Source organism: Brachionichthys hirsutus, chromosome 23, assembly GCF_040956055.1.
Source record: "Brachionichthys hirsutus isolate HB-005 chromosome 23, CSIRO-AGI_Bhir_v1, whole genome shotgun sequence".
Taxonomy (NCBI): domain Eukaryota; kingdom Metazoa; phylum Chordata; class Actinopteri; order Lophiiformes; family Brachionichthyidae; genus Brachionichthys; species Brachionichthys hirsutus.
The window spans coordinates 4,287,410-4,314,912 of record NC_090919.1 but is presented as its reverse complement, the minus strand read 5'-3'; the positions used below and the strand labels follow the sequence as shown (position 1 = coordinate 4,314,912).

General features: G+C 44.9%; 1 protein-coding gene across 1 annotated transcript; it reads left to right on the top strand.

Annotated features, from left to right (window-relative positions):
* Nucleotides 1–279: 279 nt before the first annotated feature.
* Nucleotides 280–27,033, top strand: trpc5a (transient receptor potential cation channel, subfamily C, member 5a). Its single transcript, XM_068755956.1, has 17 exons — nt 280–312; nt 810–912; nt 1,391–1,641; nt 3,753–3,869; nt 3,985–4,047; nt 4,354–4,491; nt 4,695–4,901; nt 13,378–13,515; nt 14,221–14,419; nt 16,290–16,429; nt 17,382–17,582; nt 17,762–17,883; nt 20,994–21,189; nt 21,267–21,476; nt 24,003–24,044; nt 25,168–25,257; nt 25,993–27,033. Exons 1-17 carry the CDS (start codon nt 280–282, stop codon nt 27,031–27,033), a joined length of 3,291 nt encoding a protein of 1,096 aa, XP_068612057.1.
* The last annotated feature ends 470 nt before the right edge of the window (nt 27,034–27,503 follow it).

Below are 27,503 nucleotides of genomic sequence, written 5' to 3'. Positions count from 1 at the left end.
GGATTACCTTGATTTGGTATCTGTGAGTGTGAATACTAATAAAAATCTGGAGTTGTTGCATTTTGGTGCAGATCCTGCGAAGGAAACGTCACGGAAAACTTTAAATTAGCATTTGTGGTCATTTGCAGCAGTCAAATCAGACGAAGTGGCGCCTCTGTTCGGTCGGGACTCTGCCTCGTCTTCCTCTCTCATAACTTCGTGCGACACGTTTTGTGTTTCAGTTGCTTTCTGGTCCGTAGTAAATCCCTCCTCTGTCTCTCTTTCTTCTAGAGTGACAAAATGAATCCCATGACACAGCTGTACTACAAGAAGGTGAGTCAAACACAGACTTTCACTTTGAGGCTTGATTTGTTGTTTGCAAGACCGACTTCAAAGCGACGCTGCCTTCTTTTGGACGGATGGATTTTAGAAAGTAACAAATCCACCTCTGTGTGGGAGAGCCAAACATTTAGCTGTTGACCAGTGAGAATCCAGTAGTCCCAGTTTAAACCAGGTGGACTGACATCTGCTTACCTTTTATTCAATGTAGTATCTCACTGCCTTGATGATGATGATGATGATGAAGCAGAAGTAAGATTTGATCAATCTGTCATGCTGAGCTGAATCACGCACCTTCTGACTCATCTGTCTTGGCACTGATGCAGGTTCTATTTTTAAAAAGGGCCTCGCCCATCAAACGATGATCACTTCCTATATATTAATATATTGTACACTAATAATAGGAGATTCTCATCGAAGCCACCATTTAGAAAAATAAAAAAATATGTCTATATTGTTTCCTCCCGTTATTGATTCTGTCGTTTCTTTAGGCGACATACTCGCCGTACCGGGATCGCATCCCGCTCCAGATCGTCCGAGCTGAGGTGGAGCTGTCCGCCGAGGAGAGGGCCTACCTCACCGCCGTGGAGAAAGGTGCGGCGTATTACCCTGGAGTCAGTCCGAGTCATGTCCTCCTCCCTTGTGTTCTAAAGACGCTGTCGTCCACTCGGCGCGAGACATGTTCAAATCACACGCTGCGCTATAGACATCGTCCCAACATGGAGCAAAGATCATAACTATTGTTGCTGGTTTAATGCGGATTATTTATTTATATTTTATTTTATTTAGGATTATATTATTGTGGCTTGCTCAATACATTGTTCTTAAAAGACTCCTGGTGGATCCGGGCGGTGTTTGACAGTGAAATAGTTTTGGGTGCCGGATTAGGAAGGGGTTGGGATTATTTTTTTACATACTCAGTCAGTCGCAGTTTTTTGATCTTCCAAGTCTCCTGTACTTCTGAGGAATACTGTCTCCTTGAGGAATATGCACTATGTCTCCCCCCCATCATTTATAAACTTCCCTTTCCTCACTCCCTCTAATTCGTCCCTCCACCCTCCACCCATGCCAGGTGACTACGCCGGTGTCAAACATGCCCTTCGTGAGGCGGAGGTCTACTACAACATGGACGTGAACTGCTTGGATCCTCTGGGCCGCAGCGCGCTCCTCATCGCCATCGAGAACGAGAACCTGGAGATCATGGAGCTCCTACTGGACCACGGCATCCACACGGGCGACGCCCTCCTCTACGCTATTAGGAAGGAGGTGGTGGGCGCCGTGGAACTGCTGCTGTCGCACAGGAGGCCCAGCGGCGAGAAGCAGGTGTGTGTGTGTGCGTGTGATAACGAGTGCTCCCATTCTTCATGCCACATCCTGCTGAGGAGAGGAACATTTAACGGCTGACTTAATAGGATTTGGAGACAGACACTGTATTTGCTTGTGTGTGTAGAGTGAGACAGATTTAAAATCACAAGAGAGTCGGCTAAAGAGAGGGAAGAGCCCCACGGGAGAGAGAGTGAGAGACATCAGAAAAAGATGGGGTGAGAGAGCGAGAGAGAGAGAGAGAGAATCATGGAATTATTTTCGTATTAACAAAGATAAGAAAATCAGACTTCTACAGTATTTCCCGGAGGCTGTGAAGTTCCATGTATCCATGGCAACCAACCCTTGGCCGAAGCAGCGGATTGTGGGAAGTTTTTGGTTGCCTCTCAGTTGGATGAGGATGGCAACAAATCTGCTCGTCTCTTATGTGCTTCCATTTTCCATATTTTTATTTTCCCCTCCTGCGAGATTTTAGATTTATAGGCGTAGTCTGTTTTTGCTTTGTTTTCTGAAGTTCGAATGTGATGAGAACCGGACGTGTGTCTGGTGGAGTGTCTCTTCCTCTGTCGCTCTCCTCCCATCTCGTTCTTCCTCTGCTCCATGATTTACTGCAACCTCATTTCTTCTTCGCTTCTACGTCACCAGCTCATCTAATCTTGAGGAAAGAGGCAGCAGGGAGAGATAAAATATGAGGAGGGTGAATTCTGAAGGTCTTTGCTCTCTGCATGCAAAGAGGAAAATAAGTTGCCTGAATTAGAATGAAAAAGATGGATAGATAGATAGATAGATGGATGGATTAAGAAATGAGGGAGTGACAGATGGAGGAAGGGAGAGAGAGATGGAGTGATGTGCAGATAAGGAAAGGCACTTCACACTTTCTAATGTGTGAAGTGGTTGAGAACAGGACAAAGTGTGTTTTCTTCGCTGTGTCTGAAGATGTATGTATTTTTTTTTTATCTCTGAATATTTAAGTCAGTTTGTTTGCATGCATTTCACGTTTTCTTTTTTTTTTTTTCCTACAAAGATTGTGCCGTAATATGTTTTTAAAGCTGTTGAAAATTGGATGAAAAAAGTGTATTATTTTCTCTATGTGGATTTGGAACAGCAGTTCTTTTGTTCATTTTTCATTGCCCTGTATCTAAGTACATTTACTTGATTACCATACTTCACTGCAGTCTTTTAGTGAAGCCAGTTTGAATAAATTCCATTATGTGTATGCGACTTTAAACTTCCACTGCCGAGGTACGTATCCAACTTTTTTCACTCCATGAACTTACTTGAAAACTTTAGTTACTAGTTACTTTACTACTTATTCATATAAAACATATAATTCATTCAACTTAAGGTTCCTTTCTTCCTATGGCTGTAATTATTTCCTCATTTCCTCATTAAAAACGAGCATTAACGAAAGGTATACGATGTTGGCCGATCTCTGATTGGAAGCTGCTAAACTTCCAGTTTGTGTATGTCCTTTTTAGTTTTTCTGTTTTTAGGTTGTTGTTGTTGTTTTTTTTTGTGTGTGTGTATATGTGCAACACACTTGAATGGGAACACGTGTATGAATGGACGATGGTGGATTTGTTTGTTTCAGTTTGTATGACTGTGGATTGCATACTGTTGAAGGTATAATTAGCATGTGAGCAGATGTTGCTGCTTTGAAAGGAATAAAAAGGTTGTGGCTTTTAAACCCTTTTTTCTTCATCTATCTGTTATCGTGTCTCTCTCTCTCATCCACATTTAATGGCGGACACCTGCTTTTACTTTCTGGCAATAAAGCCCCCGTTTTCTAAACTGCAGCAGCTGTTCACAGTCCTGTCAGTAAGGCTTGCAGTTTAAAGAGGATATGACTTTAAATAAATGGGCCTCTGCAGCTTTGTCAACAGGAAGCATGCATTAAACTAATTCAATTTGCTTCATCCCACTGGAGTGAGTTTAATTCAATTCGGTGCTGAAACATGGCTTTTTTAATTTCACAATAAATGCTCATTAAACTGGGTTCTTTTGTCCCGTCCCCCCCCCCCCCCCCCCCCCCCATCTCATTTTACATCCAGTCTTAAACGCAACTTTGCAATACAGGATTATTCAATGTGATGATTTGGTTCCCCATCCAGGTTCCCTCGCTAATGATGGACAGTCAGTTTTCAGAGTTCACCCCAGACATAACTCCCATCATGCTCGCTGCTCACACCAACAACTATGAGATCATCAAGCTCCTCGTCCAGCGGAAGGTGATTCCACACATTTAATCCATTGTGCAGTAAAATGTGAATCCTATGAATCCCTGAATCCCTGAATTCAATGTTAGTTCTGATGATTTATTCTTCCTCTTCTTGTTCTGTGTAGGTCACTATTCCCAGACCGCACCAGATACGATGTGACTGTGTTGAGTGTGTGTCCAGTTCAGAGGTAGGTGATTGTTGATCTTGATCGATATTTGTCTGTAGAGTTTTTCCTTTCCGGTAGAAACATTTAATTTAAGCACATTGGTTGTCCCCAATTTTCCTCCACCACCAATGAAAAGGCTCTGCTCCGAGTTCCTCGCTCTCTCGAAGGTTGAGCCCAGCTACCCTACTAAGTTCATCTCTTTCTTTCAGCAACAGGGTTTCTTTCTTACTTGGAAACGTGGTGACCAGACCATGGGGTGGAAGAAACCGGTAGTACCGCGTCGCTGCCACATTTACTGTTGCTGAGCTGATCTCTCTGCTTCTATAGGTCGACAGTCTTCGGCATTCGCGGTCTCGACTCAACATCTACAAAGCGTTGGCCTCGCCATCCCTCATTGCTCTGTCTAGTGAGGATCCCATCCTCACTGCCTTCAGACTGGGCTGGGAGCTCAAAGAGCTGAGCAAGGTATGGCTATCCAACGGCTTTTTGATTGTCAGATGTGGGTAGAAGAACTGAATAGTCTTTGCAAAGCCAATGCCCAGAAGCTGTTGTAAGCTAAGCAACTTTTTTCATGCTGCATAGCGTCATAAGAGTCAGAGTTCTAGCTTTCAAGAAGCTAGAAAAGTCGCCCCCCTCCTGTCTAACACGTACCATCTTCATCGTTTCAGGTGGAGAATGAGTTCCGTCAGGAATATGAAGAGCTGTCCCAGCAGTGCAAGCGCTTCGCCAAAGACCTTCTGGACCAAGCCAGGAGTTCTAGAGAGTTGGAAACCATTTTAAACCACAGAGACAATGACCAAAGTGAGGAACTAGACCCCAGACAGTGCCACGACCTGGCCAAGCTCAAACTGGCCATCAAATATCACCAAAAAGAGGTATGCTCTCCTGAATGTGGCCTGAACCTCTGAAGTCTTCCCAATATGCACTCTCATTACTGCTATGATGACTTTTAAAAGACTTTCTGAACCTTTTGAGTCTAATGGACCAGAACAATCTCTTAGGCACTTCCCTTAAAACATGTACACACAACGCACACAGCACTGCAGAGTACTTCCTTGTATTTGTGTAATTGGATGACTTATACCTGCAGTCCTCACGAGACTTGTCAGAGGAGGCGGAGAAGGGAAGAGGATGAGCGCAGTAGACAGAGAGGGCAGAAAACAGAGGGAGGCCAGTGGAATAAAAGAAGGAGGATGAGCGGGGTAGAGAGGAGAGCTTCGGGTTGGGTAAGATAACGAGCTGCAGAAACTGTGAGGGGATAAGCGAGAAAGCGTGGAACTGAGATTTAATGGGATGGAAAAGAAGAAGAATAGAGCGCCAGAGGATGAAGAGAGGAGGAGGAGATGGAGATTTGATGGGATAGATTGAGAGAAGGAGTTTGAAAACATCAAGGCGAACTCTCCCTCGTCCTGCGTCAGGTCGTTTCCAGCTGTCTGGGACAGAGGTCTGTTCGGAAGATCTGTCGGGACAGGGAGAGGAGATGAAAGCAGCCGTGGGATAGATGGGGGGGGGAAAAAGGAGACAGGATTTAAGTGAAGTGCTTTACCTCTCCTGAGGACAGGCGACGGGTGCAATCGGGGAGTTTGTGGCAGACAGGTGACGCTAAGTATTTGTTTTCTTCTAATTTAAAGCAAAATGAAAAGGAGAGATCAACAACTCTGGATGGGATAGGGAGACTTTGTCAGCTCCATGATAAACTCAAGGAGGAAGAATGAATGACTTTTAAGGTTTGACTTTCAAGGCTTAGTGATTTAGGTGATAAAATTGATGAATAAGGGATGATGTGGGAAGTGAAGCGCTCCCTCAGATGGAGGTGGGGGTAAAGGGATGGATGCACAAAAGTGATGCTCTTATTTTGGAAGGCCCGATGAAGGAAGGGTGCAAACCGCTTACCTGTCCTTGTGTCGTGGTGTCAGAGCAGTGGCGCATTCATGCATCGCGCGGCGTTTGGCGAAATGGAAGAAACGACTCTTGAAACCAACGCATAACTTAGAAATGTTTGCGTAATCCTCGAGTGGTTAATTTATTAGCCGGACACGCAGTCACTCCTTCATGCTTTCCTCGCTGTACACTCGTTAATCAAGCTTTCTTGCCACGTGACCCAGAAAGAGCCAGACTTGCAGGCTGCCTCTGCGCCGCCTGCCGTCTCCTGCAGGAGGTATAATTGGCTGCAAAGCTGCCCTTCGTGTCGGATTCGTAACATTAATTCGCATTTTTTTCCAAAAAAGCATCCTGTGGTGTTCGGCAGAGCTGGAGCGACTGAAGTCAGACACATATTCCTCATATTTACAACGGGGAAAGGAAACGAAGGGCAAGGTTAGGAATCGAGCGCTGTTAGCGGTTGAAAATATATGTTTTTTTTTACAGCCTGAGAAGTGCAGGAGGTTGTTTCCGAGGCAGGAAATATTCACAATGTCATTGCTGAGGGTCTCCAACATGTCAGTATGCCAGTATATACGGCCATGCTAAAGTGTGTGTGTGTGTGTGTGTGTGTGTGAACATTCTCCAATCTGATCAATGTTATACTTTTCTCAATACCTACTGCTGTCACAGACACGCACACACACACACACACACACACACGCACAGTTCTAACAGCCTCAGCATTCCATACACTCCTCTCTTGCTCGTTCGTCTCCTTCATTATAGTCTCCTCCTTTAACTCTTCCGCTTCCTCTTTTTCCTCGTTCCATCTTGTCATCTACATTCCACCTCTGTTTTCTTCTTCTCGTCATTTCTTGTTGTTAAATTATTTATCCACCCTCCTTTTCTCCTCTCAATTATCACCCTCCTATATTTGCCATCATTTTTTCCTTTCCTTTTCTCCTTGTATTTCCTCTTTATTTCCTTTTTTCTCTCCTTCTACTGTCACTCATCTCCTTTCCTTTTTATTCCTGCTCCTTTGTTCCTTGTAGCCCTCAGCTCCTTTCCTCTCAACTTTTCCTTCCCTATCTTTTGCCTCCGTCTCATTTTCTCTTGAATTCTCCTCGCCCTTGTCTCTAAGTCTCTAACTTGCCCTCTCTTTGCTCCTCTGCTTAGTTTAGGTGATTACAGATGTGATTGGTTATTGAATCCTGGTCGCTTGTGCTTGAAGGAGACGGAGGGGGGGGGGAGTTACATAACACGAAAGTTCGGGTTTCAATTCAGTGTTTCACACTTCTCCGCAAAGCTACATGCACGCACGCATGCACACACACCCACACACACACACGCACTAATTGCAGGGGCTACCCATCATGCCGAGTGCCTTAAAACCTGAAATAAACTCTGATTGGCTCTTTGCCATGCAGGAAGTAATGATCTTTGTCCAACTGGCTGCAGGCACAGATGTGGGGAAGCTGCAGACATTTTTCACAACACTCTGCAGTGAAGTCTGATAAATAGACAGAACAGGGGAAAGTGTGACAAGCTGGAGGAGGATAAGAGGTGTGTATTGAGCGAAGAAGGGAGGAGGAGAGACAATAAAAATAATGGAGAGGAAGGGTCAGCTGAGGAGATGACGGAGGAGGAAGGAGCAGGATGAGATAAAAATGGAACTGGCTGACCGCACAAAATAGTGAAGGCGGGTGGATCTGAGCGGTAAAAGGAGTAGCTGGAGAATATTTTAATTACCTATTAAATAATATTACTTAAGACTAATGTGACGAGTTCTGACAAGGTCAGTCTGTCGATATTATGACCTCTGCTGACGGAGCAGCCGAGGTCAGGCGAAAGAGGCGACGCCAGCAGTTTAGTGACGGATGAAATAGAGGGAGGATTGGCGACGAGATGAGAACAGCGATGTAAGGACACGTATGGTGTTAAAGTCACACACGCGTGAAATTCTCTCCTGTGTGATTCATTACTGTTCCAGGATCAGTAGCTCTTCTTGTGTGTGTGTGTGTGTGTTACTTATATGTCTTATATTCCATTCCATCACATTTTATGTCTTATATTATCCGCCTTGTGGGTGACAGGAGTTGCTGGAGCCTATCCCAGCAGGCTACGGGCAAGAGGAGGGCTACACCCTGGATACGTCACCGGGGGGGGGGGGACAAAAACTCACATTCACACCTGCAGACAATTTGGAGTGATCAATTCAAATGTGCATGTTTACAGAAAGGCCTTCGACCGCTCGGCCGTCCTGTTGTAATATAATGAGATGTTGCTGTGGGTCAGAGAGAGAGAGAGAGAGAGAGAGAGCCACATAATGAATCAAAAAGAATAATAACAAATATATTTGCCTGCCTTCAGCACAAATGCTTTTAGATACTGGAAAGAAGCCACCAAGGCAAGCAAATATGTCTGCTCCGTTTTCTGGGAAAGAGTTTTACTTACCACAAATGGTGAAAAGGATGCAGAATAGCCAGCTGACTGATGCGTCCGACCCGTCCAACAGTCTCTGTCTTGTTTACTACGGAGCCGCGCCACGGAAAGCCCATCATTTAGCCCCGTTTCACCATTTGACAGCACAAAGGCCCACCATGCCCAACTCCGTGACTCACGGCAAACAAGTGTCAAAATATTTTCACACCGAAAAAAATGACCTCTCTCTCTCTCTCTCTCTCTCTCTCTCTCTCTCGTTTATCATATTCAAAATTCCCAAAATGCACAAGAGCGTGAATTCCACTAATTACAGAGTGGGGCGGAGAGATCTTTGGTTTCCTTCCCTCTGTGTGTCTGCTTTCATCATGGAAATATGGAGAAAGATAAATAAAGATGAGGCGATGATTTATTGAGAGAAGTATTCAGTGGACGAGTAGGAAGAGAGGTAGAGAAGCAGACATGCAGAAAGCATGCAGGAATACAGGAAGGAGTGATAAATGACAGTAATCAGAGAATGGCAGGGAAGGAGAGAAAAGTCCTGCTGAAAGATTGAAGTTAATTTAAGGAAGAGTGAACGAGGAGACCAAGCCAAGGTAGAGAGAGGGGGAGGAATGAGGAATATACCTCCTTTCAAAGTTCTAAAAGAGAGATGAGGTTTTCTCTTCTTGAGTTTTTGTTCGGTTTCTTCTCCAGAGATGACTGGTCTGATTAAAGCAAAAAAGCCCTCACTTGTTTTCACCATTTACAAGCGATTAATCCATGAAGAAATGCCTGGAGCATTAGCGTACTAGCGTGAGAGAGTTCCATGTGTGTGTGTGTCTGTATGTGCTTTGTGTTTGTGTGTGTTTGAATCATTTATACATCTTTTGTTGTCTGTGGGCTTGTGATACCTGCAGTCCTGATAAATTTTACATTAACAGTACTTTCAATAAATAGTGAGTTTGTGTGCAGGCACGTGAAGCTGCGTGTGTGTGTGTGTGTGCTTGTGTGTGTGTGTGTGTTAGTAATCGACAGAAGCTGACTAATATATTTACCCTCACTGATGTTTCATTCACCTCATCCAAATGAATTATAGCTTTAATGAATCTATCACCTCACTTTCTCAATTAGAGTACTTCACACGTTCACACACACACACACACACACACCATTTAAAGTGCTCAGCAAGTCTGTTTTCCGCCCAACCTTTTTTTCATAAATCCTTTCTGTTGGTTTCCTTTCCTCGAAGTTCTCCGCAGTTATCTCCACACATCCGATCTCATTAATCTGATTGTTCCAAGTTCTGCACTCAGAGAACAGCTTCAGTTTCACATCTTAATTTACTCCAGCATTTTCATAATTTGATCATTACTGGTTGGTTCGGTTAGCAGCCAGAAGCTTTTTGGACACCTGCCCTTTCATGTATTTGAAAGATACAGAAGCACGAATAAAAATTCAACAAAAACACTTCACTCATACATAAAAAATGTAAATACAGAATAACAGAAATCTGGAAAAAAAAATGCAAACTCACGATACAAAAACAGCCAAGTCTTGGACTGGCTGAGGTCACAGAAAATGTTAATATAAAACACAGCTAAAACAAAATACTATAATCGACATAGCGACATATTTAATGTTGTATTGCTCACCTTAATGTTGTAGGGCTCACCTTAATATAGTAGTATTTTTTAATTTGTTGTAGTGCTTCTATTTGTGGTAGAGGTTTAACTTCAGGGCCACCGTAGGTAGGACATTGGTGCTGAGTACACACTCGTCAGCATGCGATCGGTGCTCAGGTTCAGGTATTTGAATCAGTTTGCTGGATAATCACTAATTCAATATTCTAGATCTCCTGTTGGTTCACTTCCTATCTTTTGCCAGTACCTACTTTCACATCTGTTGTATTATTCTCATGTGGATTGTCATTTTAGAATGTTCATGCCCTTGATCCGGGCTGCATGTTTGAAGCCTCACATCAAGTTGCATCAACGTCCAACTGAATTGAAGTAAATTGAATAGAGATGGGGATTAGAGCAACAGGAGCAGGAGGAGGACCGATAGAGCGGATTTGCGAGACAAATCAAATATGACTGGAAGTCAGAAAGCTAATGGGTTCCGCCGAATACACAGTATGTTCGAGGGCAGATTAGATTAGAGTGTTAGCATATGTTAGGTTAGGGTCGAGGGTCGATCACATCAAACTGCAGATCAAATTGAATTAGCTAGCGCAGCGTAGCCTAGGCATGGTCCTCATATGTTTCAATTTGGTTCAAAAGGCAGATTGGCTAGAAATTGAATTATCTTATCATCAGATTAAAGATCAACGTTCCAGATTGTAGTTTAGAATCTGGGACAAATTGATTGTCCAGAGTGGAGAAGCTTTGCTGGTATCACTGGATGTAGCCTTCTCGATAGTTTTAAGGGCTAATGTTGAACAGAATTCAAAAAGATCGATTTCACAATCTAGGATTAAACCTTGCCTTCACGCCCATCCCAGGGTTTTTGTCGCCTGCTCATCTGTGGCAGTGTGTGGGGGGTTCTGCGGTTTCCTCCCACCTCCAAATACATGTAATTTATGTGAATTGATCACTCCAAATTGTTTGTAGATGTGTGAGTGTGTCCGTGAGTTTGTGTCTGTCTCTGCCTTTCAACCCGTAGTCCGCTGGGACAGGCTCCAGCGACACCCGTGACTCGCAAGGCGGATAAAGCCACTGTAGACGAGATGATTGAGGTCGTCTCGCCTACAAGACGATGGATGGATTTAGTCTGCTTTTAGATCCCTTCCGGATTCCGTACTCTGATTGGTCGGTGATCAGCTTGGATCGAAACCGTTGCGTGAAACATGAGGCGTGCGACGAAGATGTTTGCAGACGAAAGCTCGGCACTGAAACTGAAAAAGGGGAGAGAGGAGCAGACTGCTGTCGTTTGGGGGGGGGGGGGGCAGAGATCAATTCCCTCATTAGCATGCTGCTGCCATAGCAACAGGACACCAAACCAGAGCATGTGGAGATGGAACAACGAGAGGAGGAAAGGAAAGAGGAGTGGGGAAGTGCTGACGAGGAAGAGAGGACAGAAGTCCATTAGGAAGGAATGCAGAGGGAGGCGGAGCGGCAGCAAAAGAGGTAGAGATCAGGGAAAGGAGAGACGAGTGACAAACAAGACAAATAGTGTGTGTGTGTGTGTGCAGGTTGGTTGCAGAGGGATGATGATGGTGGAGATGGATCATATTTAAGCTTTGACAGCTTGTAACTGATTGGCTATCGATAAAACGTGACAGGTTGATGTTTTTTTTTTTATTGGATAATGAGGTGCTGATATGAGCAAGAGGAATATTCTTCCTGTGTGAACTTTCACTAAGCTCAAATCATGATCATGATCCTGAGTGTGTGAACAAGATGCTAATTTAAACGAATCAGACTGTGCAGAGGATTTGTAGACGCAGATGCTGCAGGACAGCGTCCCCTCTTTTCTGTCTCAAACAGCTCTGTCAGAAAAGCCTCTGGAAACGAACCTGAAACTAAGTTCATTGCGTGCACACACATCTTGTGCACGTTCCCGCTCTGTGACATCGCGGGGGGCGAGATTTCTGCCAGACGTGTTTCAATAGGGGATTACAGAACTACGAGAACTACGCAGGATTTGCTTAATGGTTTATTTTGCTGTTTTTGCGTTGGTAGTGACCCAAAACCACCAATATAGTCGTGTAGAAATATGGGAAATGTGAATTTTTTTTAAATCAGAAATGTGATTCTAAAATCTCCCTTAAAGTTACCGTAAATTCATCTCAATCATTTTTATTGCTGATAAAATGATGTCGGCTGAACCCTGGAACATCCTGTCCTGCTTGAGAAATAGAGACGAGCGCTTCCTGCTCTTTTCTAGAATGATGTCATTTTATTCATGGAAACTACAGTGTGCTGTTCTGTTATACAACCTCCCATCGTGTGTTCGAACGTCCCACTTATTCCCGCTGCGTTCCGGAAGATCTTGTGTTGGGGCGCTGTGCTTATACAACAGCAACCAGAGAGTTCCCTCTGAGACCCGGATATGGGCCGTGCAAAAGAACTGTATCGGGATGAATTATTTATGAGACACTTGTAGGAAAACAAGGAAGTGTGGCAGGCTGTTCGGAGAAGAAGCCGAGCTTCCTGTGCGATTGACTGCTTCAGCCGCAGAGCTGCGTGTTTTCGGAAGTTTGTCTTTTTTAAGCTTTTATCCAAATGTTCGGTTAATTGCAGCGATGTGAGGTCGGGCGAGGCAGAGGTTTATTTAACCCATTTATTTAATAGGATGCTTTATTTGAGAGGACAGCAGCTGATGCTATAAATAGCCCCGAGAGTCTTTTTTTGGCGCGTCGGTCCAGACGGCTCGACCTGAAACGCAGGGAAAGAAGCGAAAGGCTAAACAGGAGTATTTGCGAAGGTGGGAAGGAATTAAAAAGAGGAGAAGGGAAAACTGCGGAGGATGACTCAGAGGGCAGCTGAAGGGCTGAGCAGGACAAGCAGCGTTTTAATAAATGGGCCGCAATGAGATGTCAAATGAAGTGGCGTAAGGAGCCGCGTGAAGGTCGGGGCAGTGACCCACCTTTTGTTCCTAGAAGCATCTCAGCCTGGACAGATTTAAACATTCGGCTTGTTCTGGTTCAGGTGAATGTCGGAAAGAACGACGTGCGGTTTGGTGTGATCGCTGCATCGTAAAGTTTGTTTTACAAAGAAAGAAAAAAGATGGAGCAGAGTTTTTCATTTTAAGAGGGAACGGTCAAACACTACACTGTAAAAAATAAAATAATAAAAAGCCGGGAAACGCAAAACACCCACAAGTGTATGAACATTTTATTTTATTATTTAATTAAATTAAATTGTATCACCCTTTAAGGGTTGCACGACGACAGACCTGTAAAGCTGTATGTAGTAAAGCTGTTTCTCGTGTGTTCAACGCCTCTATCCAGACAGAAGACCGATGCTGTCGTTCCTGTTGATTTTCTCATTTCCCCTTCAATAAAAGTGTTTCCCTCATTTATAGATGCATAAATCTCTCTATCTATCTCTCTCTCTCTCTCCCCAGTTTGTAGCCCAACCCAACTGCCAGCAGCTTCTGGCCACGCTTTGGTACGACGGCTTCCCAGGCTGGAGGAGGCGCCACTGGGCCGTCAAACTGGTCACCTGCTTCATCATCGGACTCCTGTTTCCTGTCTTCTCCCTGGTAGGGGGGGGGGGGGGGGGGGATTGGGGAGGACAAGGAAGTGAAGGATAGAGGAAAATGACAGAAAGACGAAAAGCAAATGATGGAGGAAATGGGACTGCTCTGTCCTCCTGAAACTAAATTCTGTTGCCAGCAGCTAAACTATTGATCTGGTTGTCTAGTTATTATAAAAAAAATTAATTTATTTTTTGGGGGAGGGGGGGGGGGGGGGGGGGCTAATTTAATGCTTTTTTTCATGCTTTTGGGTTGGGAAAAAAAGCATTGTCCATTAAGACGAAGTTACTGTGTGAATTCTGTTGGTTCAGCTGCCTCATTTTATCTCATTCTGTGTTTTTGGATTCCTTTTTAAATCCTCGCTAGCGTGACTCAGAGTAAGTTGAGGTTGCCAGGAGCAAGTAGATGAGCAGAACGAGAAAACAAGCACCAGAACAGCAATAACGCAGGCGATAACGGTAACGCTTCCGTCAGACGAAGCCTTCCAACAATACGAGGTGACGCCTGGCTGAACGCGAGCACCATCAGCTTGGGCGCATGGAGTTAAATGAAAAGGCTGAGGAGACATTGCAGCCAAATATTATGTGATTAAAAGAAAAAAATCATTTTAGGAGCTGAAATTTTTCTCAGTCTAAGTAAAATACAATATTTATTATTCAGATGTTGCGTAATAACCATGATTCTTTCTGAATTTATCTTCTACCTCCTCAGATCTACCTGCTGGCTCCAAAGAGCACGCTGGGGAACTTCATCAAGAAGCCCTTCATCAAGTTCATCTGTCACACCGCATCCTACCTGACCTTCCTCTTCCTCCTGCTGCTGGCCTCGCAGCACATCGCCCGGACCAACCTCCACATGCAGGGGCCGCCGCCCACCATCGTGGAGTGGATGATCCTCCCGTGGGTCCTGGGTAGGTCCCAAAAAAAAACCTGAACATAAAAAAAATAAAATAATAATAATAGCCTGATAAACTGTCAATGGGTTTAGAGAACTCTTTTCATCGTTCACCCGATCACGTGAGAAAAGGAAGAACGATGAGTGGGAGTGTCTATACGCTAACAGTGTGTGTGTGTGTGTTTTATGGTCATTCGGTACCACTGACGTCGATACAAATATTCATCCATTCATTCATTCATATATTTGTAACCATCCAAAGCCCTTTCTCAGTATTGCTTTTGTTGCATCGTCACTAAAGAAATAATTAAAAAATAAAAAACAGCTTGTTTACTCCGACACAATATTCAGTGGGTTTTGAAAGCTCAGTCCAAATGCTCTAAAACGGCTGGCACTGAATGAGTTAAGTTTTCCCTATTACACAGCCTCTACGGTCGGCATCTCTTCTAGCACAAACAGATCTTGACAAACTTGTTATCCTTTCCTTTCCGCTTTGATTTCTTTTCATCAAGTGGACTCTGAGTGTGTGTGTGTGTGTGTGTGTGTGTCTGAAGGTAGGTGTGATTATGAGTGATTACATCTCCATATTCTCTCACCATTCATTTAAAAAAATAATAACTACGACAAAAAAGAAAAGAGAAAAAGAATCCTCGCCATCTGTCCTCGCGGCCGTTGGAGCTCCTTCTGCCTTCTTATCTTTGAAACGCTCCAGATTACAGAAACAAGCGATGAACATTGGCTCCTTGTGTCTTTTATTGTTCATTCATCGTAGATAAAAAAAATAAATAAAGATCACCAGGCTAGTGTTGTAGGGAATTTCCAGAATAGATGGAAAGTCTCCATGCTGCTGCACGCTTGCACGACGCTTAGCTTTATTGATTAATACTGATCACGATAAATCACAATAAAGAGCACTGCACCTATATAAAGCACAGTAGACAGTCCGATGCACGTATAGGCACAGAGAGGTTCAAGTTGCACTCCTGGTCATGTGAAGGAACATGACCCTCCACTTTCTTTTCTTTCAATTTTCTTTTATTATGTAGGTAAGTGTTATTTTTTTAAAATACATTTGCAAGTAATTGATAAGCCATTGTCTGTTTATTTTGTTAGAAGGATATAGCTTCAAATGCTATTAACCTTGGGATGAGTCATGGCTGATTGGATTTTGAGGTTGTTCCGATCCTTATTTATTATTCTTGGCAGAGGTCTGTGCTCAGCATACCTGCAGTATTTGCTGTTCCTTTATGATTTTTCCCTTTTAAGGACAGTCCTGCATATTTTTTGTTCAAATGCCCGAAACGGGACGAAACCAACATCTACTTTTTTATCCACAAAATGGACAAATAAGACAAGCCTCTACTCTGACCACCTTAAAAACTGCAGAATATTTTTGTAAGGCAGCTGGATTTGTAAGAACCACTAACACGGGTCAAGTGTCCCGTTGTGAATTTGGATGACGTGCCGTTATTAGAGGTGGTCATTGCTAGCGAAGATAAGTAAGGTTGTGAATAAGAGATGATACAACAATTCTGAAATACAAGCATCCAAGACCTTTCTTCTCACCCCCCCCCCCCTCCCCCATTGCACCTAAACTCAGGAGAACAGAATGAAATGTAAAAAAGGCTCATGAATTATTTAGATTAAAACCTTGACTTTGTCCAAAGTCAGCCGCACAGAATGAATGCGTTGCCTCGCCGAGGCCCCGAGCGCTGCCAAGAGAGAACGTACTCGACAACGGTTTGATCGTAGAGCGGAAGGCGAGCAAACAAAAACCACTGGGGAGCGTCACTGCTCACACACACACACGCATGGCCGTGTTTGTATGTGTATACAACCTTCATGGTGTTTGTGTGTGTGTGTGTGTGTGTGTTTGTGTGTTTCAGGCTTCATCTGGGCAGAAATTAAAGAGATGTGGGACGGGGGGTTCACAGAGTACATCCACGACTGGTGGAATCTGATGGACTTTGCCATGAACTCGCTCTACCTGGCCACCATATCTCTGAAGATAGTGGCCTATGTTAAGGTAAGTCTGCCTTCCAATTAGTTCAACCAATAAAAACTGACTCACTGTTGGGAAACGATTCATAAAAAGTACTCCCAGTACTACAGAGTTCCGGTTCTGACTTTGGCAGCTTCGGCTGCAATGACCCCTTTTGTTTAGCTGCACATTCTGCACATGCATACAAGATTAATATATCGATTACTGGTGAATTCGTGCATGCACGGCCGACGACAGGGCCATCTGCAGCAGCTGTGAGTCACCGATGGTGACGGGTGGCCCTACTGCACGGGGTCCCACGCACACACACACACACAATGTTAGTTGTGTGCAATATTTATTTATTCACATGAAAATGACGGGGTGTACGTCTGCCTGTAGTAATTTGTCTGTCTGGAGGAAATCTCGTAATTTGTGCTCAAGCTTAATACAAAATGGAACTGTCATGATTTGGTACGACTTTTGACATTTTTAATTTTATGCTCTATTTTTCCATTGATTTTGTGCGTCCTGCCTTCATTTTTTTATCTTATGATATAACGAGCGCTGACAGTCCCTGGCAGGATTTTGCTGTGTCATTGTGCGTCTTCTCGTAAGACAGACAGACAGACAGACAGACGGAGTCAGCGCATGAGCAAACACAAAGCAGAGTCTATAAATGAGTGCGTGCACATCTGCGTGCTTTGTGTGTCTGTTGGCTGAATGCTAATAGAGGCAGAGCTAACAAGACAGACGTTCTGTGGAAGTCAAATGGCTGAATTTAGAATGAGGAGGAAGCCGAGCATGAGACATCAGAGCGGAGAGAGAGATGTGGTGATGGGATGGAGTCGGACAGATACATGAATAAAGAAGAAAAAAAGTCATATGAACAGAGAATGCCGGGGGGGGGGGGGATCTATAAATGTGTTTTTGGTATTTCTTTCATGCATTTCTGCCCTCCTCATCCTCCTCATCCTCCCTTCCTCCCGTCTTCCAGTATAACTCTTCGCGTCCCAGGGAGGAGTGGGAGATGTGGCACCCCACGTTGATAGCCGAGGCTCTGTTCGCCATCGCCAACATCTTCAGCTCCCTCAGACTCATCTCGCTCTTCACCGCCAACTCCCACCTCGGGCCGCTGCAGATCTCGCTGGGCAGGATGCTGCTGGACATCCTCAAGTTTCTCTTCATTTACTGTCTGGTAAGACGCTTGTGCGCCTCAGATGTGACGCAAGCAAACACATTCGCATGAAGATTTCGGCATGTAAAACAAATTTATTGGATGAGTTCAGAGTTACAATTCTTACATTTACATACGCATGAGCGAGCCTCACCAGGCTTAATGTGAAACTCGTTTTTTTTAATTTTCATTCCTTATAGGTTCTGCTGGCGTTTGCCAACGGCCTGAACCAGCTATATTTCTACTACGAGACCAAGGCCTCAGAGGAGCACAACAACTGCAAGGGCATCCGCTGCGAGAGGCAGAACAACGCCTTCTCAACGTGAGTACCATCCACAGCGTGCGAGGTACGGCGCGTCCACGGGCGCTGTCGTCCCCGAGGGAAGACGCCGATGTGTGTTGTTTGAGCAGAAACGACAGCTGAGAAGATTTACGCCATGCGATGAGGCTATTTTAGGGATCTTAAAATGTCTCTAACGTACAGTATTTGCTTTTTAACCTACTGGTATTTAATGTTAGCAGGCTGTGATACATTTTGTATTTAGCCTATTGATTTGTGTCTCTTCTTAGTTCTATTTATATGTGCGTATAATATATATATATATATATAATTTCCTGAATGGCTTGGCATAATATATGTACAGTATATATATATATATATATATTAAACATATATAAATAAATATTTGATTGTTTATACTTACAGTATCACAGATTATATAAAAAAAAGACTTCATCTGGATTGACCGATTTTCTTTTTTTTCTGTCCAGACTGGACAGAAAAAAACTTTATTCTTTACGAGAATAAAGTTTTTTTTTTCTTTCTGGTGTTTGCCATGTTTGCGCTCACAGATGTGACGAAGGCATTTATTAAGCAAGCTCCCGATCAATGAGTAAAGATTTCGCTCTGACAATCTCATCATGTCTGAGCCGTCCGACTGGAGGCTCTGAGAATAAACGGTCACTAACACAAGGGTTATTCCAGTATGTCGTTGCGCCAGATTAATGGTAAACAAACGATTGTGAAGAAGATTAATGTACGCTTTTTTTTCCCCCTTCAAGACGAGCAAGTTTGCTAATGTGGAGCGCCGCTCGGCCCTTTCCCCTCGTCTCCTTCCATACGCTCCTCTCTCTCATCCTTCTGTCCACTGTGGGCTTGAGTCTTAAGCTGCTTCAGCTGATCCTCACAGCCAATCAGCTGCTGGCTTTATGCAGCTGTGTGGGAGGAAGGCCGAGAGAGAGGAGGAGGAGAGGCAGAGAGAGAGAGAGTGTGTCTGCAGTGCTTCTCGGAGTTGAGCATTTGGCAGCCAGACAGCGTGCAATTAAGCCATTCTCACAGTGCTATAATCTTCCCTTCTGAGAGTTGCCGTGGTGAACGGAAGCACACGAGTGCAGCCTCCTGCGAGTAGGAACGACTGCAGACGCTGCACAGTTTAAATCGCAGAGGATGAGTGGCCTGCTTCGTCCTGGAACCGCAGCAACGTGGAAACAATTCTAGAGGCCGTTGCATCAGATTGAGCTGAGCCTCATAGGAGGAGAACAAATATGGACTAAATGCAGAGGGGGGGGGGGGGAATACAGATGCTGCAGAGCATGAAAACAAAGTGGAGGAGTATTTACACACACACACTTATCGTGCACGGTGTAAAAGGATCGGCACGTAAAGCGCGTTCAAAGTCAAGACGAGCGAGAAGAAGAGGGAGGAGTCGCAGAGGGTTTGTTTGCATCGCGCGGCGGCCCACGAGGATTTGTGGTTCTAAGATCTGCAAATAACTTGCAGAGTACTATATTTGGTGAACCTGCATTGGGTCCCACTTGCTTAGCAACCTGGTAACTTTACTGCAGGATAAGCTCTTGGCACATGTGCACAAAGCCAAGTGAGGAGGAAGGAAGGCATTGCGGGTCACGCCCTCTCAGCTGCAAACCGCCGCAGTGCATTGAACGTGAAGAGAACCGCATCAGCAGTAGAGAAACCAGAAACAAACAATGCTTATTTAAAAGCTACCCAACGGGTAGGATTAGAGCCACTTTGCAAGAGAATTTGCTTAAGGGATCTTTTTTAATCAGGATAAAGGCCTTATGCAAAAAAACATGTTGGCTAAACCTAATAAAAAAACAGTCATGGTAATAGATCTAGTTCTGGAGTGCCACTAATCCCACCCACCGGGTAATTTATTCCATAATCTTATGTTCCGTTTCAGTTTCAGAGATGATCGGCGTTAAGCCACCGACTGATAATCTGGTGATGAATATCTCAAACGTCTGGATTCAAATGAAATTGAGCCGTGTGATTTATTCTCCTCGGTGTCCTGTCACTGGTGCCGGCGCTTCACCGCAACGGAATCCATCACAAATCACAATGCAGCTCTTATCGAACGCAAACCGCACGCCTCATCAATATCCGTCCCACTGGTTCGGTTCGGCTCCGACTCTGCCTCGCTCAGCAAAGTCACACCGGCCCTGCAGAGCTGCCAAATGAGTGCGAGTTTAAACTTGGCTTCTCAAAAGAGTTCGACCGCTGAGCGGCGCCTCACATTAGCAAACTTCGCTCGTCTTGAAGGGGGGGGGGGAGGGGGAATCGTTTGCTTACCATTAATCTGCCGCGACGACATGCTGGAATAACAAGGATAGTAAAGAGGGAAAAAGGGGAAGAGGATGAGTTTGATTTTAAACGAGATGGAGGGAGAAGAAAGCGGAACGAGGAGACGAGGAAAGGAAAAAGGGAAGGAAATGATTGAAGAGAGGAAATGAAAATTAAATAGTTTATTTCTGCTATTTTGCAAGTTTTTCTTTTAAATGTTTTTTGGGGGTTTTTGGAAAGATAAATACATTTAGGCCACTTGTATTAAATTGAGCTTGAAAAAGATGGCGTCTTAATTCTCTTTCCTCGTGTCCTCCATCTTTCTCCTTCCGTCTCACACTCGGTTGCTTCATTCATTTCGGATTATCTCCACTCCCACACACACACACACACACACACACACACACACACACACCTCTCACTCACACTCGCTGATTGATCCAGTGATTGTACGCCACCACGCACCTTATAGCGCCACGCTCCAACGCGCGCTGCTACACCAATAATAAAACATCGGGCTGCTGAATATTTTATGCAGCACAAATACAAGTAACAGCTTTCTCTCTCTGCACTGACGGGCTTCTGCCAATTGTTGCTTCATCAAAAATTCAGCAGCCTCCGTTGTAACTGTGACGGTCACAAATGAGCGGAGACTGGTCAGGCCAGGGACGGCGATCAAACAGGGCGAGAAAGGCGGCGTGTTGGTCTGACAGGCTAATTCAGTTTAGTGCCGTCCAATAGAAATGAGGCTTCCGGCCAGACACGGGCTGAAAAGGGAGGCGCTTAGGACAGTCTTCTATCGCTGTCTATTAACGGAATAGTTTGTGCTGGCCTTTCCTCCCCCTCCGCAGGCTATTTGAGACGCTGCAGTCTCTCTTCTGGTCCATATTCGGACTTTTGAACCTCTACGTCACCAACGTGAAGGCCCGTCACGAGTTCACAGAGTTCATCGGGGCGACCATGTTCGGGACGTACAATGTCATTTCCCTGGTGGTTCTCCTCAACATGCTCATCGCCATGATGAACAACTCCTACCAGCTCATCGCCGTGAGTCACGTTTCAGTCGATCCTGAGCATAAAGTCGGGGGGTTTTAATGTGGGGAAATGTCCTTTGCGTCCTGCAGGACCACGCCGACATCGAGTGGAAGTTCGCCCGCACCAAGCTGTGGATGAGTTACTTTGACGAGGGCGGCACGCTGCCTCCTCCTTTCAACATCGTCCCGAGTCCCAAGTCCATCTGGTACCTGCTCATGTGGCTCCACAACAAGCTCTGCAGGAGAGGCCAGCCGCCCGGGGAGGACACGCACAAATGTGAAAACCTCCGCGAGTTCACGGTAAGGGAAGGGCGCGTGACGCAGGTTCACTTGGGTCTTTGTTTTGATGGAGTTTGTAGGAGTGAGTGCGTCTTAGACATAATAAATGGTATAATGGCATTAGAAGTTACAGACATGATGACCCCCCCCCCCCACCACCCAGCATTTTGCACTCGGCACCCATCTGAGCCTCAGACATAGGACAAACAACAATCTGACTGTGATCGGATGACAGAATCCGACTGGTGAATTCTACAGTTCTGGGATGTCCAGACGAACTTGATCCTCATGGCTTTTCCATTTTTTAAATAAAAAAAAAAACTGCTGAAGTTCAGAGGAATAGAAAATGTGTGAATATTCTATTTGATCCTATTTCTATTTGATCCTGCGTAGCCTTGAGGGCTGGCTGGAGCGAATGCCCGTCACTGAACAATCAGGCAAACAAGCTGTGCAAACCCTCAGCCGGGGCTGAAAGGCCGTCTGCTAAACATTCATATTAACAAGTCACTGGAGGATTTACAGGCGGCTCCCGAGACCCGGGTACTGTGATCTGACAGAAAAGAATGTGTTCTGTTCAAAAAGGATCAGTTTGGGTCTGACGGGAAGATGAGCAGCTGACGACAATTGCACAAAATATTAGAGCCCCCTCAGACTTCACATGCTTGACGAGATGCGATGTTTTAAATGAAGAGGTAAATTGCGGTAACAATTTTAAGAGTGAACGAAATTTGACAGGCGTCTGTGGGAGTCAGTTGACGGTGAAACATCTAAGGACATCTGGCGGGCAAACGTCTGCAGAGAGGAAGTCTGGAGAAATGCATGGTGGGAAGTGAGAAGTGCGCGTAGACTGGGACGGAGAAAAAATCAAAACAACATCTGTCATGACAACTGATGCGCTGTGAGAAATGTAGATGCATGCAGTGCGGCAAAATATCCTTCTTATTGCGAAGAAGTTGCCGTTTTAATAACCGTTCACTCTCAAAAGGAACCAAACCGGGGCTCAGATTGATCGATGCTGAGACAGTGGGGGGGGGGGTTAAAGCAGGTTTTAGATTTGCCTCGAACTAAAGTGTGAAGTGTGGTGCGACATTATAATCACTCCAAATTTGGAAAGTGAAAATGGATTTGAAATTTAATCAGTGGATGAGGGAGTCGGTCAGCTTTCCACCTTTTCAGAGAAATAACTAAATAATAACTAATAACTAAAACAAAAGCATTCAGAGGACTAAAAGAAAAGCATTAGGAGGACAAAATGAAAAGCATTAGGAGGACTAAAAGAAAAGCATTCGGAGGACAAAAAGAAAAGCATTAGGAGGACTAAAAGAAAAGCATTAGGAGGACTAAAAGAACCTCTGTCATGCAAATTCATGTCGACACCAGAAACAAATGTTCTGTTTGACCAAAGTTTGGTCGCGAAGAGGTTTTTTTTAATTTTTGTTCAAATAAAAAGTCAGAAGTTCCATAATAAATAAGGTTGGAGATCCCTGTGGCTCATTTCTAGCCTTATCTAGATTGAAGATTGAGAGACAAAGGGTTTTGTCTCTAGACAAGTGACTGGGACGGGTCTGGCAGACATGTCTGCAGAGTCCCTGTAAAACTCAAGGTGGCAACTGCAACATTTGGAGAAACGGAGTGAAGCGGAAGCATAAACGCAGCATCAAACAGTCGCCTAGCCCGCAATCAGGCGAGGCAGAAGGACTTGTGTTCCAGAATAGCACGACGATGGCACAAATGAAGTGGATGCGTTTACAGGGAGACAATAATACAGCTCAGGGGTGGACATCAGCTGTTAGTCAGAGGTAACATCAGTGGGGGGGGCATCCTGATAAACACATTTAACAGCCCGGTCATCTGGAGAGAGTGTGTGCTCCAGCAGTGAGGGATGATAAGGCTTTTTTTTTACACACACACACACACACACAGAGTGCAGCTGCCATGTTAGTTATGAGTTATATAAGCCCCCCCCACCAAGCCCACATCGGTTCACAGAGCCATTCACTGCAGAGATCTGATCAACGGTTAGAGTCGGTGTGTGTGTGCGCAGAGAAACAGCATGATATATGGCCAATGGTGGCAATGGCTCTGAAGAGGGGGGGGGGGGGGGGGGGGGGGGTTGTGAGAGGAAGGGTGATTGCAGGCGAGTGTGAGACGAATGAGAAGCATGAATAGAGCCGGAAAGAGTGTGAAACGCTCCGAAAAATGGGAATGGAGGACAGAGAAAGAGAATTCCAGGTCCAAATGGAGAGGAAGACCTTTAATGCAAGGAGGATCTGGTGATGTGTAGACGGAGGGGTGGGGAGTCTTTCTAGTAATAATAATGGAAAATAAAGAACCCTGAAGAATGTATTTTTCATATTTTATTTACTACAGTTTGAGTTTTGCTTGTTGGAATCTTGTTCCGTCACTTCATGCTGTTGGGTGGATGCTTTGATCGGAGCCCGTCCAGCAGCGGTTTAAGCTCTACGAGATTCAACCGACGCTAATGTTGTGTTTATTAAACAAAAATAATAACGTAATAATAACATGAAAGTGTTTCTCTTTCTGCAGGAACGTCACGCCGACAGTCTGATCCAGAACCAGCATTACCAGGTCCGTAGACCCGACACACACACGTGTTGACAGGTCGCTGTCTCCTCCTCTCTCCTCCTTGAACCTTTCATAAACTCTTCAGTAATATTGTTTATTTTTGCCAGCTGTGTCTGCAATTTTGAGTTCTGTCAGAATTCGTGCGACAAATCAGCCGAGACATGGCCCTCGTATTCCGACACCTCAGCGCTGGCAGGGACTCCAAGACAGGCAGGACTTGGTATTTGGCAGTTTTAGAGACTGTTGTAGGAACCTGGCCCTTCACTTAAAAGCAGTGTGTGTGGTGTGTTTTGGCCGAGACGGAGCGCGACAGCACGCCAGACCGTTCCGTTTGGCGGTGGCAGGTGTCGGTCGTGGGAGGATGCAGTGTGTGTGAGTGTGTAGCAGTGTGTGAGTGTGTGTAGCAGTGTGTGAGTGTGTAGCAGTGTGTGAGTGTGTGTAGCAGTGTGTCAGGGTTTGAATAGCCGCCCACTGAGCACCAAATGTTGAAGTGAAATTGTCCGTGCTCTTTAAATCAATAAGGGCTATCCGCCTCATTAGTTCATTGTTTAATGAAAGTGATGTTTAAATTAATTATTTCCATGCAAAAGAAATCTGCATTTGTAAGGAAACAAGTTATACATATATATTTAAAAAAAAAAACACCACAAATCTAAGTATAATAAATGTAATTTAAAGTTCTCTAGAAAAAACATGCATAAGTGAATATTTATATGAACATGTCATACAAGTGCACATGGAATTAAAGGCATCACTAATTTACAGTAAGACACTTATCATTATCTTATACCACAAATATTTGGAATTTTATTTTAATCTTGAAATAACATTCCACAAAGTTTTTAATCAACATGATACAGATTTTTGTCAAACCATTTTATTTCGACTGATTTTTTTTTTAAGTCAAAAATAGTTTGAACAACACACAAGACAGTGTAGCTCATTTCCTGTTTGAATTATTTAACATTATCTAAACTTCCTGGTGGCCCGAGGAAAAATATCAACTCTCACCTGTAAATTCATCTAAAACTTTACACAACTTGGTTTACATTAAAAGTAATTGAAATATTTTTGAAGAATCCAATTAAAGAAGAGGAGCATGACGGTTACGACTTGCCTCTAACAGGAAGTGATCCGGAGCCTGGTGAAGAGGTACGTGGCGGCCATGATACGCAGCGCCAAGACGGACGAGGGACTGACGGAAGAGAACTTCAAGGTGCGTGAAGCCCGGATTGAATCCTCTGTGGCTAGAAATGTCAAAAGAAGTTAATACAATTTACACACAACTCAAAAATCGGGTCCCAGATGGTGAAACACAAAGTAGAGCACATGGATTGTGGGGAATTTATTTCATTGAACAGAGTTAGGTAAGTATTTATCGTAAATATGTACAAAATATAGAGGCTAGATTCAAGTTATGCATGAAATGAATGAAAATGCAAATCAAAGAGTGAAGAAACTACAGATTGATGATCTAGAAAACGATCTAGAAAATGAAGTTCTGTCTGAACAGATGGTTGGACTGACTTGATCATGTGACCGCATTGTTTATGTTTGTACAAACATTAGTATTATTAGGTCCGCTGACATCAGTTTGCAGGGTTACACAGAAGTTTATTAAAACACACACACACACACACGTCCTTTCTTTGTTTGGCCAGATTTTCATTCCATTTAAAGCTTTGGTATAAACTTTGCAGCGTTCCTCATGAAAGAAATTCAATTTCTTGGTCCAACAAGACAATTTTCTTTTCTTCAAAGACAAATTGGACTTCCAGTCAAAAAAAAAAAGTATCTTTTAAATTTCTGAATCTTCCTGCTTCTTTTATCTTTGCTCTCTGAAATAGCTTCAGAGAGATTTAATTCCACTGAAACGGCAGCACATGAAATATATATTTTCTTCTTCTAATTACATTGTTGCATTCAATTCACAACAGTTTCCTTCTCTCAGGAGCTGAAGCAGGACATCTCCAGTTTCCGCTACGAGGTCCTGGATCTCCTCGGCAACCGCCGTCCTCCCCGGCGACACTACTCCTCATCCAGTGAGACCATGAGAGACGATGGCGGCCTGGCTTCGGAGGATGACAGCGAGTCAGGAGATTGCTGTGGAGGCGGAGTCCAGAAGGCGAAGGGCGTGACCTTCATGATGCCGCTGGACGAGGACACGAGGCCGGCGCCGACCTTCGGTGTTTCCGCCTTAGTGCGCTCCACTTCTGGAATTACCAAGACCGAAAGAGAGGGAGAAGTTGAGGAGGAGGAGCTGGAGGCGGGCATTGGATGGGGGGAAGAAGAAGAGGAGGAGGAGGAGGATGGAAAACTAAAGAGCAATGGGCTGAAGACAACTGCCATCCCCCTGTCCTGCACCACGGTCTCGCCCTCCCCATCTTCGTCATTCTCCTCCTCCTTCTCGTCATCTCTGGCTCGTACGAGGAGCTGCCTGCAGCGCCTTTCAGCTCCAACGGCAAAGACGGACTCTTTCAAGCGCCTGTCCTATCTGTTCTCGCGCTCCAAGCGCAGAGCCCCGCCCATGCCCCTCCCCCTACAGTCCCCGTCCTCCTACACCATCTCTGACGGGTTGCTCCGCCCAATAGGACGCCACAGCCACTCCGACTACGGCCTGAGTAACGTGACCAGAAGCGAGACTCACCTGAATGAGGTGGGACGCTCGGGCGACATCAATAATCCCTCGTTCTCCCCGCGGAGGACGAATGGGCGGGACTCCCTCCTGACGCTGCCCCTCCCACCCCAGTGTCCCTGCCAATCCCTGCACTGTGCTTCCAACATGTCCGAGTCCAGCTCGCGCCTCCTGCTGGACTCCAGCGAGGACGTTTTCCAGGGCGGAGGCGCCGGAGGAGCGGGCGACGTCGGCGTGGACGGCGGAGGGGGAGGAGGACGGGGGGTGATGATGATGGGCGGGTGGGTGGGGCCATGCGACGATGTCACAGAAGACAGCTGTGAAGTCATAGAGGACTCTGTCACGACACAACTATAGGGGAGACGGAACACCAAACTGTTTTCTTTCTTTTCTTTTCTTTTTTAAGTGACAGAGAGAGAGAGCGAGAGAGAGAGGAGGTGGTGGTGGTGGGGGGGGAATCCAGAGAAATCTGTTCTGGAACGCAAAACAATCGACTCCCAAAGTCTGCAGTGGAATCCTACAGGCCAGCATTTGCATAGTCCTCAAATAGGAGATGTTTGACTTCACCTTTTATTCCTTTTATTTCCGTTCGCTCGTCCGTAAAGCCGCCTTTATTACTCCTTTCAGTACCCGGTTCCCGCTTGCTTTCTTTGTGGCTCCTGGAGAATAGCGGAGCAGGTACTCAAAATGGCCACGCGAAGCGTTGCAGACCACTTATTGGTCAGAGAGAAAAAAAAAAAACCTGAAAGAGAAATAGCCCCACTTACCATGTAATAATCTTCCCTTCAACCCCCGATGGATTTAACTTTGACCGAACCCCTGGAAAC